This window comes from Eumetopias jubatus, unplaced genomic scaffold, assembly GCF_037043125.1.
Source record: "Eumetopias jubatus isolate StellerSeaLion01/CBP00866 unplaced genomic scaffold, mEumJub1_p1.0 scaffold_4, whole genome shotgun sequence".
NCBI classification, from domain to species: Eukaryota; Metazoa; Chordata; class Mammalia; order Carnivora; family Otariidae; genus Eumetopias; species Eumetopias jubatus.
In genome coordinates, this window is record NW_028274810.1 from 125,014,693 (window position 1) to 125,030,873 (window position 16,181).

The 16,181-nt window shown below is 42.1% G+C and overlaps 1 protein-coding gene and 1 pseudogene across 3 annotated transcripts in view; one reads left to right on the plus strand and one right to left on the minus strand.

The window, feature by feature from the left end:
* Window positions 1-1,043: 1,043 nt before the first annotated feature.
* DERL1 (derlin 1) overlaps window positions 1,044-16,181 on the plus strand; it is a 44,320-nt gene continuing 29,182 nt past the window's right edge. For 2 of the 3 annotated variants that reach the window (XM_028105614.2, XM_028105615.2), the window contains exons 1-2: window positions 1,044-1,416; window positions 12,373-12,484. In XM_028105614.2, coding sequence (XP_027961415.1) covers window positions 1,264-1,416; window positions 12,373-12,484 — 265 coding nt within the window. In that variant the 5' untranslated portion in view covers window positions 1,044-1,263. The remainder of the gene's footprint in view (window positions 1,417-12,372; window positions 12,485-16,181) is intronic. The other variant, XM_028105613.2, reaches the window with a different exon arrangement.
* Window positions 7,677-8,216, minus strand: LOC114211124 (rRNA-processing protein FCF1 homolog pseudogene; annotated as a pseudogene).

The window sequence follows — 16,181 nt, forward strand, 5'->3', positions numbered from 1 at the left end:
AAAAAAATTTTTTTTTAGCGTAATCAAACTTAAACTGCAGGATCCACATCTGAAAATAGCAGGAAAAGTTCTATCTCCCTATCTTTTTACAGATTCTTTTAAGAACAAGGTGGATTCTGGGCGCCTGGGTGGCTCAGTTGGTTACGCGACTGCCTTCGGCTCAGGTCATGATCCTCGAGTCCTGGGATCGAGTCCCACATCGGGCTCCCTGCTTAGCGGGGAGTCTGCTTCTCCCTCTGACCCTCACCCCTCTCATTCTCTCTCTCTGTCATTCTCTCTCTCTCAAAAATAAATAAAATTAAAAAAAATTTAAAAGAACAAGATGGATTCTTCACTTATAATTTAAATCCTACTTGATAGTTAAGATCATTTCTACTTTAAGTCCCTCCAACATTCCAAGCTGGTTGGAGTGGCTGTTTTCTCGGCGTGGAAAACTCCCCAGTTCTTTGCTGGGGGTGGGGGTTCAGCTCAAAGGTCACCTCATCCAAGAAGTTCTCCCTGACCATTCACATCTAAAGTAGCCATCTTTCTCACACTCCCCTGCTCCCACCCCATCACTCTACCGAATCATCCTATTTCATATTCCTTATCTTTTTTCACTCTCTGAAATGATCTCATTCACTTATTTAGCGGTTGTCTAGCCCCATTAGAACGTAAACTCCAGGAGAGAAGGTACCACGACAGCTCTGATAGTCGCAGGATCCCCAGTGCCTAGAACCTTACCACGCACTTAGTAAGTCCTCAACAAACATTTGTCGAATGAAAGAACAAACGAGGAACTACGTACTTTATTTTCCTCCTTCCTTTTTAAACACCGCTCGAGAAAACGCACCTGGATTACAAATCCGGCTTGAACTACGTAGCAGGCGTTCAGCCTCGCCATTGGCTGGAGTATTTGCCGTTGCCCCTGGCAACCACTGTTTCCCACCAGTCGTGTCTTCTCCCGGCCTGGCCCCGCCCCTTACCGCCCCGCCCCCGGATCGCCGAGCTTCGGCCCACTGGCAAAATCTGTGCTTGCCCTTTAAGCGGCGGGACTTCTGGTCAACGTCTTCCGCTGGCCGCCGGAAGGGGAAGTTTCGCCTTCGAACGCTGCCTCGCTCGTCCGAATTCGGTGGCGCCACGTCCGCCCATCTCCGCCTTCTTATCCGTGGGTTGGGCGGCTTCTGCCTCGACACCTTCCACTCGCGGGGCGGGCCGTGTCGTGAGGGGCCAGGGACGGGGAGTCGGGCGGCTGTGCGCATTCTGGCCACTTAAAAGGCGAAGATGTCGGATATCGGGGACTGGTTCAGGAGCATCCCGGCCATCACGCGCTATTGGTTCGCCGCCACTGTCGCGGTGCCCTTGGTCGGCAAACTCGGTCTCATCAGCCCGGCCTACTTCTTTCTCTGGCCCGAAGCCTTCCTCTATCGCTTCCAGGTACTGACCAGGGACGAGGGGAGTGCAGACTGCCGGTCCCAGGAGGCCTGGCGGCGGCGGAGCGTAAACCAGCATGTTGCGGGCGCGCGGTGCCTGGTGGGATTTGTAGTGCGACCGCTTCGGCGGTTTAGGGCGGGTCCTGTGGTCTGGGGGCGGGGTGGAGGCGAAGGAGTCTGGAGCTAGGGCCAGGATGGCTGGAGAAGTGGGTTTGGCCTGGTAGGAAGGGACTGATTTCGCCCTTCTAAGATTATGCTCCCCGCCCTCTGCATTCAGAGAAGGAGGCAGAGGGAAGGTAATTCTGTGATAGTTGTTAATCTTTTGGACGCCCGTGATTAGCAGCTTGGGTCCACCCGGAGCAGGTGCCCTCTGACCTTGCTCTGCCACCCACGTGGGTGCCATGTGGTTGTCAACTTACTCAACATCCCGTTCTTCTTGTGTTAATGGAGTTGTTTTTTTTTCTTTGTGGGCGTGGTTTGAGGTCAGATGCAGAGTTTGTCTGCGTTTCACCCATTCCCGACCTGGTATCTGGTAGTAGTTAAATATATGAAGGGCTGAGTAAAGAGTAAATTGGTCCGGAAGTAGAAGGCCTAGTTATTTGTATAAGCATGAATACTGTCCAGAGTATTTCTGGCAAGAGAGTATTAGTTTCCCAGAGATGATCTTTATTCACTGGATTCTATGATTTAGATTTTTAATCAGTGGCAGGTCAGATACTAAGATCTGACATTAATTTGAGCACATTAGTTGACATGTGGATAACACTGTCTTGTCTTCCCCCTCTTTACTGGCTGTTTCTTAGTCTCTTTTGCTGGTTCCTCATCTTCCTGACCTTTAACTGTGATGTGCCCCAGGGATCAGTTATAGGACCTTTTCTCTATACTCTCCCCAGCTGAAGGTGATCTCATTTAGCTCCATGGCGTTAAATACTTTCTATACCCTGAAGACTCTCACATGCAAATATACATATTTTCAGTCCAGATTTGTCTCCTGATTTCCAGCTGTCTGTTTGGAATTATCACTCGGATGACTAATAGGCATCTCAAATTTAAAATGACCCAAACCGGATACCCTTTTTCCTTTGCCCTAGAAGTATATGGCAATTCCATTATTGGAGGAGGTCAAACTAGTAGTCATAGAATCATCTTCGACTTCTCTTTCTCTCACATCCCACGATTTGCCAGCTAATTGCTCTATTTTAGACATATATCCAGAGTACAGGTCCCTTTTCATTCTCCATTGCAAGCCATTATCATTCCAGCCCAGTTCTTTTCTGTCTTTTCTCTAGACAGCTGGAATGATCGTTTTAAAACAGAAACCAAGTCCATCAGTCCTCTGCCCCGAACCTTCCAACGTCTTCTCAACTCAGATAGGTAAAATCCAAGTCTTTTCAGTGGCCTGCAAGGCCCCCTACTGCTGCTCTGACTTTATCTCCTACCACTTTCCACCTTCCTTGCACATTCGGCTCCACAATGGAATTTTTGTTATTCCTTCAGCAGCCAACTCTCTCCTCAGGTCATTAGCGCATGTTGTTTCTCTGAGGAAGATAACCAGAATTACTTCCTTACCTTCTTCAGGTCTCTTCCCCAGTGCCGCCTTATTGGTAAGGCTTTGCAGATTGCCCTACATAAAATAGTACTCCTCCTTCACTCCGTCTCCTTTATCCTTAATTTTACTTGCTATGTATCACCTGTTGGCATCTGTTAGTTGGCTTCCCTTCAGAAAATCAGGCTCCATGAGAGCCAGATCCCTGACTTGCTTACTACTGTCTTTGTTACCTAGAATATGCCTGGCACATCGCAGGTGCTTTCATGTTGGTTGAATGAGTGGAAATAATTGGCACTTACTAGTGTTGGACACTGGAGTCACAATAGTGAATAGGACAGAAAGTCCCAGCTCCTGTGAAGAAAGGGAGAGAGAGGCGTGTGATAGATAGTGACCTAACATTTGATAGAGTGTTCCAGAAAGGCTTCAGAGAAGATATCTGAACTGAAACCTGAATGTCGAGGAGCCGGCTTTGGGACGATCTGGCGCTGGGGACAACTTTCCAAGAAGAAGAACTAGTTAAGTGGAAGGCTGAGAGGCAGGGCCTAGAAACAGAAGGGAGAGTGGATAGTGTGGTCCAGAAGTCAGTTACAGGATAAGGATTGGTAGACGACGACAGAAGTAACGAGGGGTGAGTATGGTAACCAGAGATACAAGGGTAGCCTGGGCCTGGATTGTACAGGGCTTCGTGGTTTGAACTTTATCTTGAAGACACCAGGAAGGGTCTGGAGCATTTTGAACAGAGGACTGACAGCATTGCTTTGACCACTCTGTGGGATGGACTTGATACGTGCTATGGGGGAGAGGGAGGAATCAAGTTAGAAGGCAGGAGAGATGGTGTTTTGGGCCAGGGTGGCCGCGAAGGTAGAAGTGGATGGATTTGGGAATTGAGTGGCCAAGGTTGCTGCTGAATGGATGTGAAAGGGGGGTGGCGGAAGGCAGCAGAAGTCAGAGATGTCACTCTTTGCACAGTGGATGGTGGAGCCCTTTACCAGGATGGGAAATGTTTAGGAAGGCCTAGGGTTGGGGGGGGGGGCATAAAGATAAAGAGTTCTGTTTTGGCCATGTTAAGTCTAGAGGTGCCTCTTAGGCATCCAAGTGCAGAAGTTAAGTAGGCAGTTGGATGTCAGAATAGGATTTGGGCCCGCAGCCAGAATTGCACACTGTTTTCTATTTATTTGCTTTGGTAATTACTTGTGACCTAGTGAATGTTGTGCATTTTGTGCCTGGTGAGTGGCATGCTGGGTAATGCGTGTACATGAGGAGCAGTGGTTGTAAATCCTTTTGTGAGAAGGATCAGGTCAAAACTGGCTCTTTGACCCTCCTTGCAACATCTTGCTCACTTGTGTAGTCAGACGAGTAAAATAAGAAAGCCTTTCTAAGAGACTCCAGGTAAATATTGACAGTGGTAACGTGATTATTAGGATCATCGTTCATGTCCCAGCTCCCATGCTTTTCCCGTCTTCCTCACGTTTCGTCCGGGCTTATCCCGAGACCGGGGAGATTGTCCACGTGTGAGAAGGGCAACGTCTGTATCTTCTTTCTGCTCCTTTGGCTCGTACCCATTCTGGACAAATTTAGCTTTCAAGACCCACCTGGAGGAACTCATTTGCAAATGAAGCAGTTGAAGGAAAAACTGTATCTGAGAGGCAGATGTGTGACAAACAGCGTGTGATGTGCTTTCTGCTAGAGGCTCATCTTTTCCTTAGAAGCTGAGTCTTGAACAGCTTAAAAAAAAAATGGGGGATGAGTGATTTAGAATTGTGGATTCACGTTGGAGGTGGTGAGAGTCACTTCTCCTTATCTTTCGGTTTCGTCTGAGTACGTGTTGGTTTGGAACTGCAAAATTTAAAATGTTATTTTCTTAGTTTGGGTAGGAGTGTTAAGACTCACTATGCTGTTGTCCAAAATTCCTAGTCCCTCACATTTCACACTCATCCATCAAGTAGTTCATAATGATGAAATGTCTTCGTGTGGGTCCTTGATCAGTTAGGAGACAGGTGGTAATTTCTTGCAGCCCTGGTGGTTTCTGAGATTATGTCTCCTGGGGCCGCTGGTGTCTTTGGATGGAATAAGCTTGGCCCCTTACATGTGTATTGTACTTCTGTGTTAGCTCATTCAGCTCCCACAGGCATCCCGAGACAAGTATCACTGCGGTGGGTAGACAGCTGCAGATACGGTTTCTACTTCCGTGAGTCAAAGATAGTTCTGAGCTGTCTCGTTCAACTCCTTCGCATAGTATCTACCAAAATACACAGTTCAGTGTTTAGCAAACATTCTCGAGGGTGATTTCTTCCAAGTCAGTTATCTACTTTCCCTTAAAATAGAAAGACCATGGGATTTCAAGTCGTTGAGTCATGGTTCCCCAGGCCTGGCTCAGACCCTTACTAGTTCTCTGCCCAAGTTACTTTTCCTTTCCGAGGCTAAATTTTGTTAGCTAAAAGTGGGGATAGTTTAATACCATATGAACTCTAATCTAACTCCATTGATTATAGGATGCTTCATCAACTAAATACAACTTTTTGGAGGGATGGGAGAGTAGAAATTCCATTAAATGAATATGTTGATTGTAAGCCACCTCCTAGTTTTAGAAACACAAAAACGAGTGTCCTCAAATTGAGGAGGTATGTTCTCTACTTCATGCCGCTGTTATGTAAAATTCATAGAAAAATGAGAAGCGCCCAGTAAATTGTCTGGTAAATAATCTATTCAAAAATAGTGCCCATTTTTATTTACTAGCCAATAATTCCTGCCATCATTGCCTTTTCTGTGTGGGCAGGAAGATTCTAATTTCATTTTGTAACTGAAATTGAAATGTAACTGCTGGATTATTATCCCGTATTTTGCCCCCTTAAAAGCATCCTGACCTTAGGTGAGATGAGATGAACTCTCAATTTCGAAGATTTGTTTTCAGGAATCATGAGATGGCACCAGCCACATCTGTGATTCGGGCCTTGTGCTTATATTTTCCCAGCTTTTGCTTATGTTATCACCTTTAACCCTGATGACAGCAGCACTAGCAGATTGATTTAAGAGTGTATTGGGGATGGCTGAGTAATGTTCCATTATATATACATACACTGCATCTTCTTTATCCATGTGTTGATGGGCTTCTGGGCTCTTTCCATAGTTTGGCTATTGTGAACATTGCTGCTGTAAACATTGGGGTGCAGGTACCCCTTCAGTTCACCACATTTGTGTCTTTGGGATAAATACCTTAAGGAGGGCATGAGATGTAATGAGCACTGGGTGTTGTATAAGACTGATGAATCACTGATCTCTACCTCTGAAACTAATAATACACTATATGTTAATTAATTGAATTAAATAATAAAGTATTTAAAAAAAGCGTATTGGGGAAGAGAGACCTATTACACACATAACCCAGAAGGGACATGAACTTGGTCTATAGGCTGAGCATAGAAGTAGCCTCAGGGTTTGGATTAGAGCTTTGGTGGCTAGGGTTTTGGTATATACAGCTCTAAAAAGCTTTCCTTAACAGTCCTGTGCCCTTCAGATAGCTGTGCTGTGCCCTGTAGATAAGGTTGCCATTAGATCATAGCTTTTTCTTTTTATGGAATTATAGCATACAGGCAGTAAAGTGTATGTATTATATATTTATAGCTTGTTGAATTTTTAAAAACTGAGTACCTGTATATGACCAGCACCCAGATCAAGAAGGAGAACGTTACCAATATCCCACAAACCTTCCTACGGCTCCCTTCTGATAACTACACCCTCCAAGGATAACTACTTTCTTGCATTTTAGTATCATAGATTATTTTTGTCTTTTTTTTTTTTTTTTTTTTTTTTTTACTTGATGTAAATGAAATCTTACCGTATGTACTCTTATGTGTCTGGTCTCTTTTTTACAGTGTGTATGAGTCACCCGTATTGTTGCACATGGTTATAGATTACCATAGACCACCATCTGTTTACCCATTCTACTGGTAATGGGCCTTTTGGATAGTTTCCAGTTTTGGCCATAATGAATGGTGTTGTGAACATTCCAGTACATGTCTTGGTGAACACAGATAGGCGTTTCTGTTGAGTACATATCTAGGAGTAGAATGAATGGCTGCTGCTGCTGCTTTTTTTTTAATGCAATAATCACTGACATTTACTGAATACTCAAATTGTGTCATGGACTATTCGATTTCATACCATCTTATCAGGCTTGTTTTGACGATTAGACAACGTATTTTAAAGAGGGAGCAAGGAAGGCACCAAATGGTTACGAACTGAGCCCAGCTCATACAGATAGTAACTGGTGGAATCAGGATTCTAACCCCACTAAGAATTACTCCACGCTATGTGGCCTTCCAATAAAACTTCCTTTCCTCACAGATTTGAAATACTACTTTGGTAATACACCAACTTGCCATAAATATATCAGTCTGTTTATGGACTTTCTGTTCTATTTCAATGATCTCTTTGTCTATGCTTATACTACCTTGTGATCATTTAAAATATCTGATCCTGTTATGCATCTTAATTAAAATTTAAATAAGCTCCTGTTGACCGCACAATCAAGTCCAAACCCTTTAGCATGTCATATAAGGCCCCCTCCCAGCCGCCTCGTACTCCGGAGCCTCAGATGTGGGTACAGATCTCTTTCCCCTATGTTCTAGTTAGAAAAACCTTCTGGCAGATGTCTGACAGGCCAAGCAGTCATTCCATGTAACATCCATGTCTCTGTGCTTTTGTTTGTATGCTTCCTATGCCTCATTTTCTTTACTTGATATGTTGGGCAAGCACCTATGGTTAGAAATGTACATGACGGGAACTCCAGGGATCTTCAGGATCCTTTGTTTAAGGTCCGGGTCAACTGTGGCCACAATATAACACTTGTGCTGAGTTACTCTCTGTACTAAGCAGTCATCTGCATAGGTTCCTTTGTGTGTGTATGGTAATCGTTGTTCAAACCTTGGATCGTTGGCAATCCTTAGAGCCACGCGATACTTTTACCCCAGTTTCACGGTTATACAAGGGATACACTTGGCATACAGACAGTCCATCATTGCCTGTACCAAGTCAAGTTTGGCTTGAATGGAAAAGTTAAAAGTTGGTATCAACCAGGATGTGGTAAGGTGGGTCCAGCTGTATGGTATATTGGAAGAAGCAGCAGAAGGATGTTGGGGGACTTCTCTTTCCTTGAGTGAACTGGGATCTTTCTTTTCTTTTTTTTTAGGTTTTAATCTATCCTCTTTAAGCCTCTGGTCTTGGAGGGAGACTAAGCGTTCACTACATGGTCGCATACTTCCTTGCTTTCTTTTGCTTCCCCTTGTTCACGCCCCACTCTTGTTTCTCGAATGGATGGCTTCTAATAGCTCTTTTAAAGTCCGCAGTTGAACCTGAGTGCCTTTCATTTGTTTGTCTTGCCTACCTAGGATGTCCAAAAAAAAAAGGCCCACACTTAGCTAACATCAGCATTTGGCACATGGGTGCTCCCCCCCTTTCTTGTTTGGTGACCCGTGTAGAGTTTCTTAACTCCAAATCAATCGACTCATACTGTTTCAGGAAAAATCTTTGTTTTTGGTACCTTAAAAACCCCACTTTAGACTCTGGGTAGCATTTGTAATGATTTCAGTAGCAGATTGTTTGGGAGATTTTTTAGTTGAAGGACGGCTGCAGCCCACTCTCAACAGAAGTTTTTGGACTAGTAACTAAAGAGCAATGTCTTCTTCCTTTCTTAAAGCCTTATATGCCGGTGAAGATGTGGGCTTCTTGCTTTGAAGTGAGGAGCTCTGGGCAAATCACCTAAACGGTCATGAGGGCCCAGCTTTCATCATGAAAAAGCTGGGGTGATGATGGGGTGCCGTGGGGTGAAAATGAGCAGCTCCCCTCCTCTCTCCTGCCTACAGGCCTTGTGCTCTTGGTGCTGCACCTGGCTGCCTGTGATGGGATCCGAGAAGGCTTTCCAGGGTTGAAAAATGGGCCTCCACCCTCTCCCAAGCCCTGAAAAGCAAGCCATTTTCTTATCCTAACTATTTACGTATCAGAGGAAAGGAGGGGAGTTAGCTAGGCACCTTTAGTGGGGATTTCAGAAGTGTATTACACTGTGTTTTTCTCAAGAGATCAGCTCTCTCCTGGTGTTTTTAAATTATAATTTTAAAGTAATACAAAAATAATATTAAGTCTCTTAGATCAATGAAAGCCAAGTATAACTCAAGGGTAAGCTTAATGAACGGGGAAAAGAAGTAAGATATTTTGACAGACACTGATTTCCAAAGCACAGGTGCACACAGTGGCTAAAAATAGTGCCATGTCGTAAGTGTTAGTGAAAGATGTAGTCGGAAAAAACCAGGGTTTCTTTTCTAAAATCAGGCCCTGAGTAACTTACAGGAATATGGAGGTAGCTTAAAATGGGAATTCGTAAAAACCATGTCAGTGTGTGTTTCCTAAAAGATTATAATAATCATACAGCCACACATACTTTTTTTTTTTTAACAAAGGACCTTTTTAATCCACTTTCTTAATTCCTGCCTTTTACAAAATCTGGAAATAAGGAAGGTGGAGTCGGGGGCAGACGTCATTGGGTAGATGAAGACACCAACGCAAAGGTCTAGACTTTTCCAAGGCCCCAGGGCTATGTAAGGGCCAAGGCCAGGGCTGGCTTGCTTCTGGTTTTTGCTCAGTGCTTTTCATAAGCGGGGAGAATCAGGCTTATGCAAGTACAGTAGTACTTAAAATGTTTACTACTTGTAATTATTCCTCATAATAATGATATCACTTGTGAGAGACATTGTAAAAAAACTAAGGGTTTTGTGTCATAAACTCTGCAGTCAAGCTGTCTGGGATAAAATTCTAGCTCCACCACTTACTAGCTATTATTTAACCTTTTCTCATTCTGTTTCTTCAACTATAAAATCTGTCTCCTGAGTCACTGCATGTGAATGACTATAATAGCACACTTTTTTTTTTTTTTTAACCACTAATCAAAATAGGGCACGTATTAGTAGATATTCCCCTTTTACGGATGGATGTTGAGGCCCAGGAGTGAGAGGTCGTAAGCCAGGACTTAACAGCCAGGCCTCCTCAATCACTTCCAATGTTCTTTCTATTAAACTCTACTGTATCTGTGATGAGGTTGTGAATGAATCAAAATGAGTTTCAACCTATTTTGTTTTACTGGTTTAATATGGGGTTCTTGGGAAGTCACTCTTGGGTATCCCACAAAGCGCATTTTCTTCCACAGGGAATTGAGCTGTGAGGGTTACATTCCTGCACTTGGAGAATGTAACTGGGCAGCTCGGTGTCTGGCCAGGCGCCACAGCTTATGCCCTCTGTTCCAGCCACACCCAAATTGTCAGCAATACCTGTTTGTTCATTGTGCTCTTGCAATTCTTTCGGACTTTGTATTTGTTTTTCCGAGACCAAATTTCCCCTCCCTTGGGATCACTCTTTTGCTTCTTTGGATAACCCACGACTTGAGAACTCCTTGATGCAGGGGTCATGTCTTTGAGGCTTATGTAGTAAGGCCAAAGCCAGCATCATGCTGGTATTTCCTATGGCCTAGGAAGGTCATCTACTTCAACCACCATTACTTAACATTGTTCTGGGAGTACTAGCCAGTGAGTTAGACAAGAATGGAATAAGATTCAAAATTTTATTCACAGTTGGGGTTGTATACTTAGAAAGCCCAAGAGACTCAGTTTTCCAATATTACAAACAATAAGGTAACTCAGCTAATATTACAAACAATAAGGTAATTCAGCTTTGGTGGTTGGGTATATACAAAACTTATAAAAGCAATGAAAGACTTCTTCCTGGTTGGGAATTGTATCACACTGATACCATAAAGATGCCGGTTCTAGTTCTTTTAGGAAAATAAAATTTCGAGACCAGCCAAGAAGATTAAGACAAATGTGGAAGAAAAATGGGAGAGGGTAATTTAATCATGTAACTTTACCAGATCTTGTAACTTACTATAAGACTAGAAATTAAAATAGTTTGATATTGATATAGGAATTCAATTCCAAACAGGATAGCACTTTAATATAATAAGAGACTTTACTACAAAAGGAAATAAATATATGAGGAAAGTAGCTTTTCAAATCAATGGAGAAAGTATGGGTTACTCTGTAAATGGGATTGGGAAAGCTGAGGGACCATCTAGAAAAAGAAGTCAGATCTCCTCCTCACTCCTGAGATGAACGGGGAAAGTGTTACAGTGAAACTGTGAACACTTTAATGTTCTTAGAATGGAGAAGTAGCTTGTGAGCAGGATACATGATGGATAGATTTGCCTCCATTAAAGGAACACTTCTACACGTCAAAATATGGCAAGAATATCATCAAAGCATAGATTTAATGACAGACCAGAAAATATTTGCAACAATGAGAAAGGGGAATTTCCACAATATATAGAGAAATGCAAATCTAGTAGAAAAATGAAGAAAGGAAATGCTAAAGTTTCAAAAACATAATTGGTAAATATAGAATACACTAAATGGTGAGCGCATGGAGGGAAGACAGGCATTAATCTACATTGTAGGAGAAAGTGTAAGTCGGTTAAATATTTTTGTAGGCATTTGGCAGTGTCTACCAAAATTAAACTCAACTGTCTATTAATTTAGCAGTTTAACTCACAGGATTTTATCCTACATGTACGTGTATAAAGAAGATAATCAAGAATAGGCACTGTGGCATTGTAACAGTGTAAATGAATTTTGGACATTCACATAAAAGGAATACTAGAAGGCTAGCAAAAATATTTTGTCAAGGGAGTGAAACAAGGTGTAGAACTGTGCAATGGGAGGTAGGATGAAAAGGGAGGAACGGTAATACATAATATTATTTGTTGAAAGAAATATAAGAAACGGATCCTTGTTGCTGAAGGGAATTGGGAAATGGGGGTCAGGAGGGAGACTGTAGACCCTTCTGTAACTTTTTTTTGGGGGGGCGTTAATATTGTGAAGTCATATATCCATATTGCCTAAATAGCACAGGGATTTGAATACAAACATTTCTGTTTTACTTATACTTTTTGAATATGACAGTTTTTGGAAAGGCTTGTCATCCCAGTATATTTTTTCCTACATAGAGATATTACTGTCCTGTTGGAAATTGTCTGAAAATTGTCTGAAATTATAGTAAAGTTTTGACGGGCTTAGCTGTATGCCTTATCCCAGTAAAGACTAACCATGCACTTCTATAGTATTGATTTTTTTCAACTTGGCTAGAAGTATTTATTGCTCATATTATAATATTTTATTCTGTCGATTTGCAAATTGATATGATCGTAGTTGATGAGAGCTCTTCTTCAGTTTTCTTGAATTATATTGGTGGTGTCCCTTTGGTAGCCATCATCACAGAGGAGAATGTTTTGCGAGGATGCATTTTGTTTAGTTAAAAAAAAAAATTAACCAGGCTTAGAGAAACTAACCGCTGTGTCTGTTTCAATCTGGACAGATTTGGAGGCCAGTCACTGCCACCTTTTATTTCCCTGTGGGTCCAGGAACTGGATTTCTTTATTTGGTCAATTTATATTTCTTGTATCAGTATTCTACACGACTTGAAACAGGTATGTTATCCATAGTTGTTTTAAGATTTGTTTCTGTCTAATTTACCAGTTCGTGTTTACGTATTGGAAGAATTTTGAGGGCAGTTGGCTTAGGAAATGGCATAATGATGGCAAATGCTCAGAAAGTTGGACCGATGCTAGGACTGTCCTAGGTGCTTAGATGACTTGATTTTTAATTCTCACAATATCATGAGGCATAAGTAACAGTGTCACCATTTTTCAGTGAAAAAGTAGAAGCCTGGAGCTTTACACATCTTGTCCACACCTGGTCCCTCGTGGCTGAGCTGTGTGCCTCTCACTTAAGTTTGACATCTCATGTCTGTCATGGGGCGGTCCTTGTCCTTTAATGCACAGTTGGGCTGAAGTGTGTACATCTCCCAGATTGGGGTTGAAAAAGATGCCTTTATACTCTGAAAGCCTTGTTCTCTGTGATCAAATCACTCACTTGTAAAATACATAGCTGGGATTTAATAATATGGTAGTTTATCAGATATGACTACCCATATGATGTTACGGATAAGCTTTTTTACAGAAATCTTTTCTTAGAAGTTTCTTTGTGAATTGTTACTTATTTCCTTTGTACAATACCTTATATGCTGTTCTGAGTTGCTTATACTGAGCAGCAGTAAAGTGATGCTCCTGTGTCAAAACATGAACATAATTTCTTTAAGCCTAAATGATTTTGAAAAGGTTGGCTGACTCCAGAGACTTTATAAACCCGCTAGCTGTTAGCTCAGGATAGAGAATTCTGAACCACCCTTAAATCTAAGTCAGTTTGAGAATTCTGAATCAGTCTCATAACTGCAGGGAAGCAGTTGTCAAACGTGTCAAACGTGATTTTTCCTTAAATTGGCATTTGTACAAGGTGCGTTTAAAAAGGAAAATCATTATATTAATACAAAGTGTCTGGTCATTGACTGTTACCACTGGAAGGGACCTAGCCCATCCCCTTATTCAGGGAAGTGAAGTGTCTGGGCAGAGCCAAAACTGACAAGGAGGATTCTCACCACCACATCTCGGTTTGGTCCTTAAAGCCCCCAGAATACGTGATTTTTATTCTCCCCTGTCCCAGTTGGGCCTAATAATGATGCTGACTTGCTTCGCATTCTACTCCTCTGATATAATTTCATTGAGGATTAAGCTGTTGGAGTAATTTTGTTTTTACATCAGTAGTAAACTCTAAGTGTGGATGACTCATGACCGGTCTTTAAACATTTGGTTATGGAAAAATTTCAAACATACACAAAAGTGGTGAGAAAGGTGAATGAACCTTTGTTTTCCTTTTCATTGAGATAAAATTCACATAACAAAAAAAGACAGTTTTAACCATTTTAAGGTGTACAGTTCTGTGGTCTTTTTTTTTTTTTTTAAGATTTTATTTATTTGAGAGAGAGTGAGCATGAGCAGGGGGAGAGGCAAAGGGAAAGGGAGAAGCAGGTTCCTGCTGAGCAGGGAGCCCAAAGCGGGGCTTGATCCCAAGACCCTGAGATCATAACCTGAGTCGAAGGCAGACGTTTAACCTCTGAGTCACCCAGGCGCCCCAGTTCCTTGGTCTTTAGTCTGTTTGCAGTGTTAGGCAACCACCACTACTATCTAATTCAAGACGTCTTTATCAACCCCCCAAAACCCAAAGCAGTTCCCCTCCATCCCCCACCCCCCTTTCTCCAAGCTCCTGGCAAGCTCTGAACTGCTTTCTGTGCATATGGATTTGACTATTTGAGACGTTTTATGAGTCCTTCTGTGACTGACTACATTCACTTAGTAGAATGTTTTCAAGGTTTTTATCCATGTTGTAGTGTGTGTCTGCATGTCTACATGAACCCCCTTTTAACTATAGCTCACCTTTAAAAAAAAAAAAAGAGTATTTATTTAAGTAATCTCTGCAGCCAGCATGGGGCTCGAACTCATGACTCGGAGATCAGGAGTCGCATGCTCCACCGACTGAACCAGCCAAGTGCCCCTACCTCCTCAACTTTACCAATGATCTCATTGCTGGTCTTATTTGATCTCTATTCATGTCTGTCCCTGTACCCCTGATTATTTGAAGCAAATGCCAGACATGATAGCGTTTTATCAGTAAATATTTTAATATTTACCTCTGAAACCCAAGGACTTAAAAAATAATCGTAAATCTGTTATGAAATGTAAATTACAATAATTTCATGACCACATTTTGTTTGTAAATTGTTTTCTCTTGGTTACTTGACATCCTGGAACCCATTTACCCTTCCCTACTATCTAGTCAGGTAATATAATTTGTAAGACCTGAATAACACTTAAGATCAATCTGCAGGATTATTAGCCCATTGATCTCTTTTGTCTGCTTTAATTCTTATGTTCCCCCCCCTTCCCTACTAGCCAGTCACAGAGCATTTTGAAGTTCTAGAGCCGAGAGGCATTTTTTAAAGTTTTATTGACCTCTAATTCAAATGCTATCCAGTTCCACCCATTTAAAGTGTATAATTTGGTGAGTGTTTCATAGAGTTTTGCAGCCATTACTACAATTAATTTTAGAATATTTTATCACCGCAGAAAGAAACCCTGTACCCATCAACAGCCACTCCCCATTTCTATTGAACCTCATCTTCCCCTTAAGCTTTTATGCAAACACTAATTTACTCTTGACTTTTTAGATTTGCCTCTTCTGGACATTTTTTTTTTTTAAGATTTTTTTTTTTATTTATTCATTTGAGACACAGAGATACAGAGAGAGCATGAGCGGGGGGAGAGGCAGAGGGAGAGGGAGAAGCAGACTCCCCGCTGAGCCAGGAGCCCGATGTGGGGCTCGATCCCAGGACCCTGGGATCACGACCTGAGCCGAAGGCAGACGCTTAACCATCTGAGCCACCCAGGTGCCCCTGGACAGTTCTTAGCAGAAGGAATCATGCAATATGTGACTGGCTTCTTTCACTTAGCATAGTGTTTTCAAGGTTCTTCCATGTAGCACGTATCAGCACGTCATTCCTTTTTATTGTGAAATAAGACCCCATTGTACAGAATTATTATCACGTTTTGTTTTTCCATCCATCAGTTGATGGACGTTTGACTTGTTTTCATTTTTCACTGTTACAAATAAGGCTGCTATGAACATTCACGTTGAGAGGAACTTTTGAGGCCTGTCCTTTTAAAATAAGATTTCACAGACAAAAAAACAGTGGTCCGGAGAGGTGGTGACCTGCCCCGAAGGTCATAAAGCTGTTTGAGATGACACAGCTAGGACTGGAGCCCAGGTTCACTGATCCCCAGTCTTCTCTGCACCGTACAGCCTCATGTTAACATCCTGACAAAATGCTTGCCACCTGCGCATTTTCCTACCTGACTCAATTAAGTATACAGCAGTGTTGGCTTATTTATAAGGCTTCTGATTTGAACTGGAAGACTGCAGTTTGAGACCAGTTAATTTGTAAATTTCCAGTTGCAAACTTGTCAAATAATACAGTACTGTAGTTTATGTGATTATAATAGTTAAAGTATTCAATCCAAAGAATCCTTAGAAATTATAAAGCCAGTGGGGTGCCTGGCTGGTTTAGTAGGTAGAGCATGCGACTCTTGATCTCAGGGTCGTGAGTTTAAGTCCCACCTTGGTCATTTATTTTTAAAAAAACAAACAAATCACAAAGCCGAAACCAAATCAAAAGAAGCACAACTGTTACTAAAATTCAGAAGTGTTATTAGAATTTTACCTCTGATTCATCCA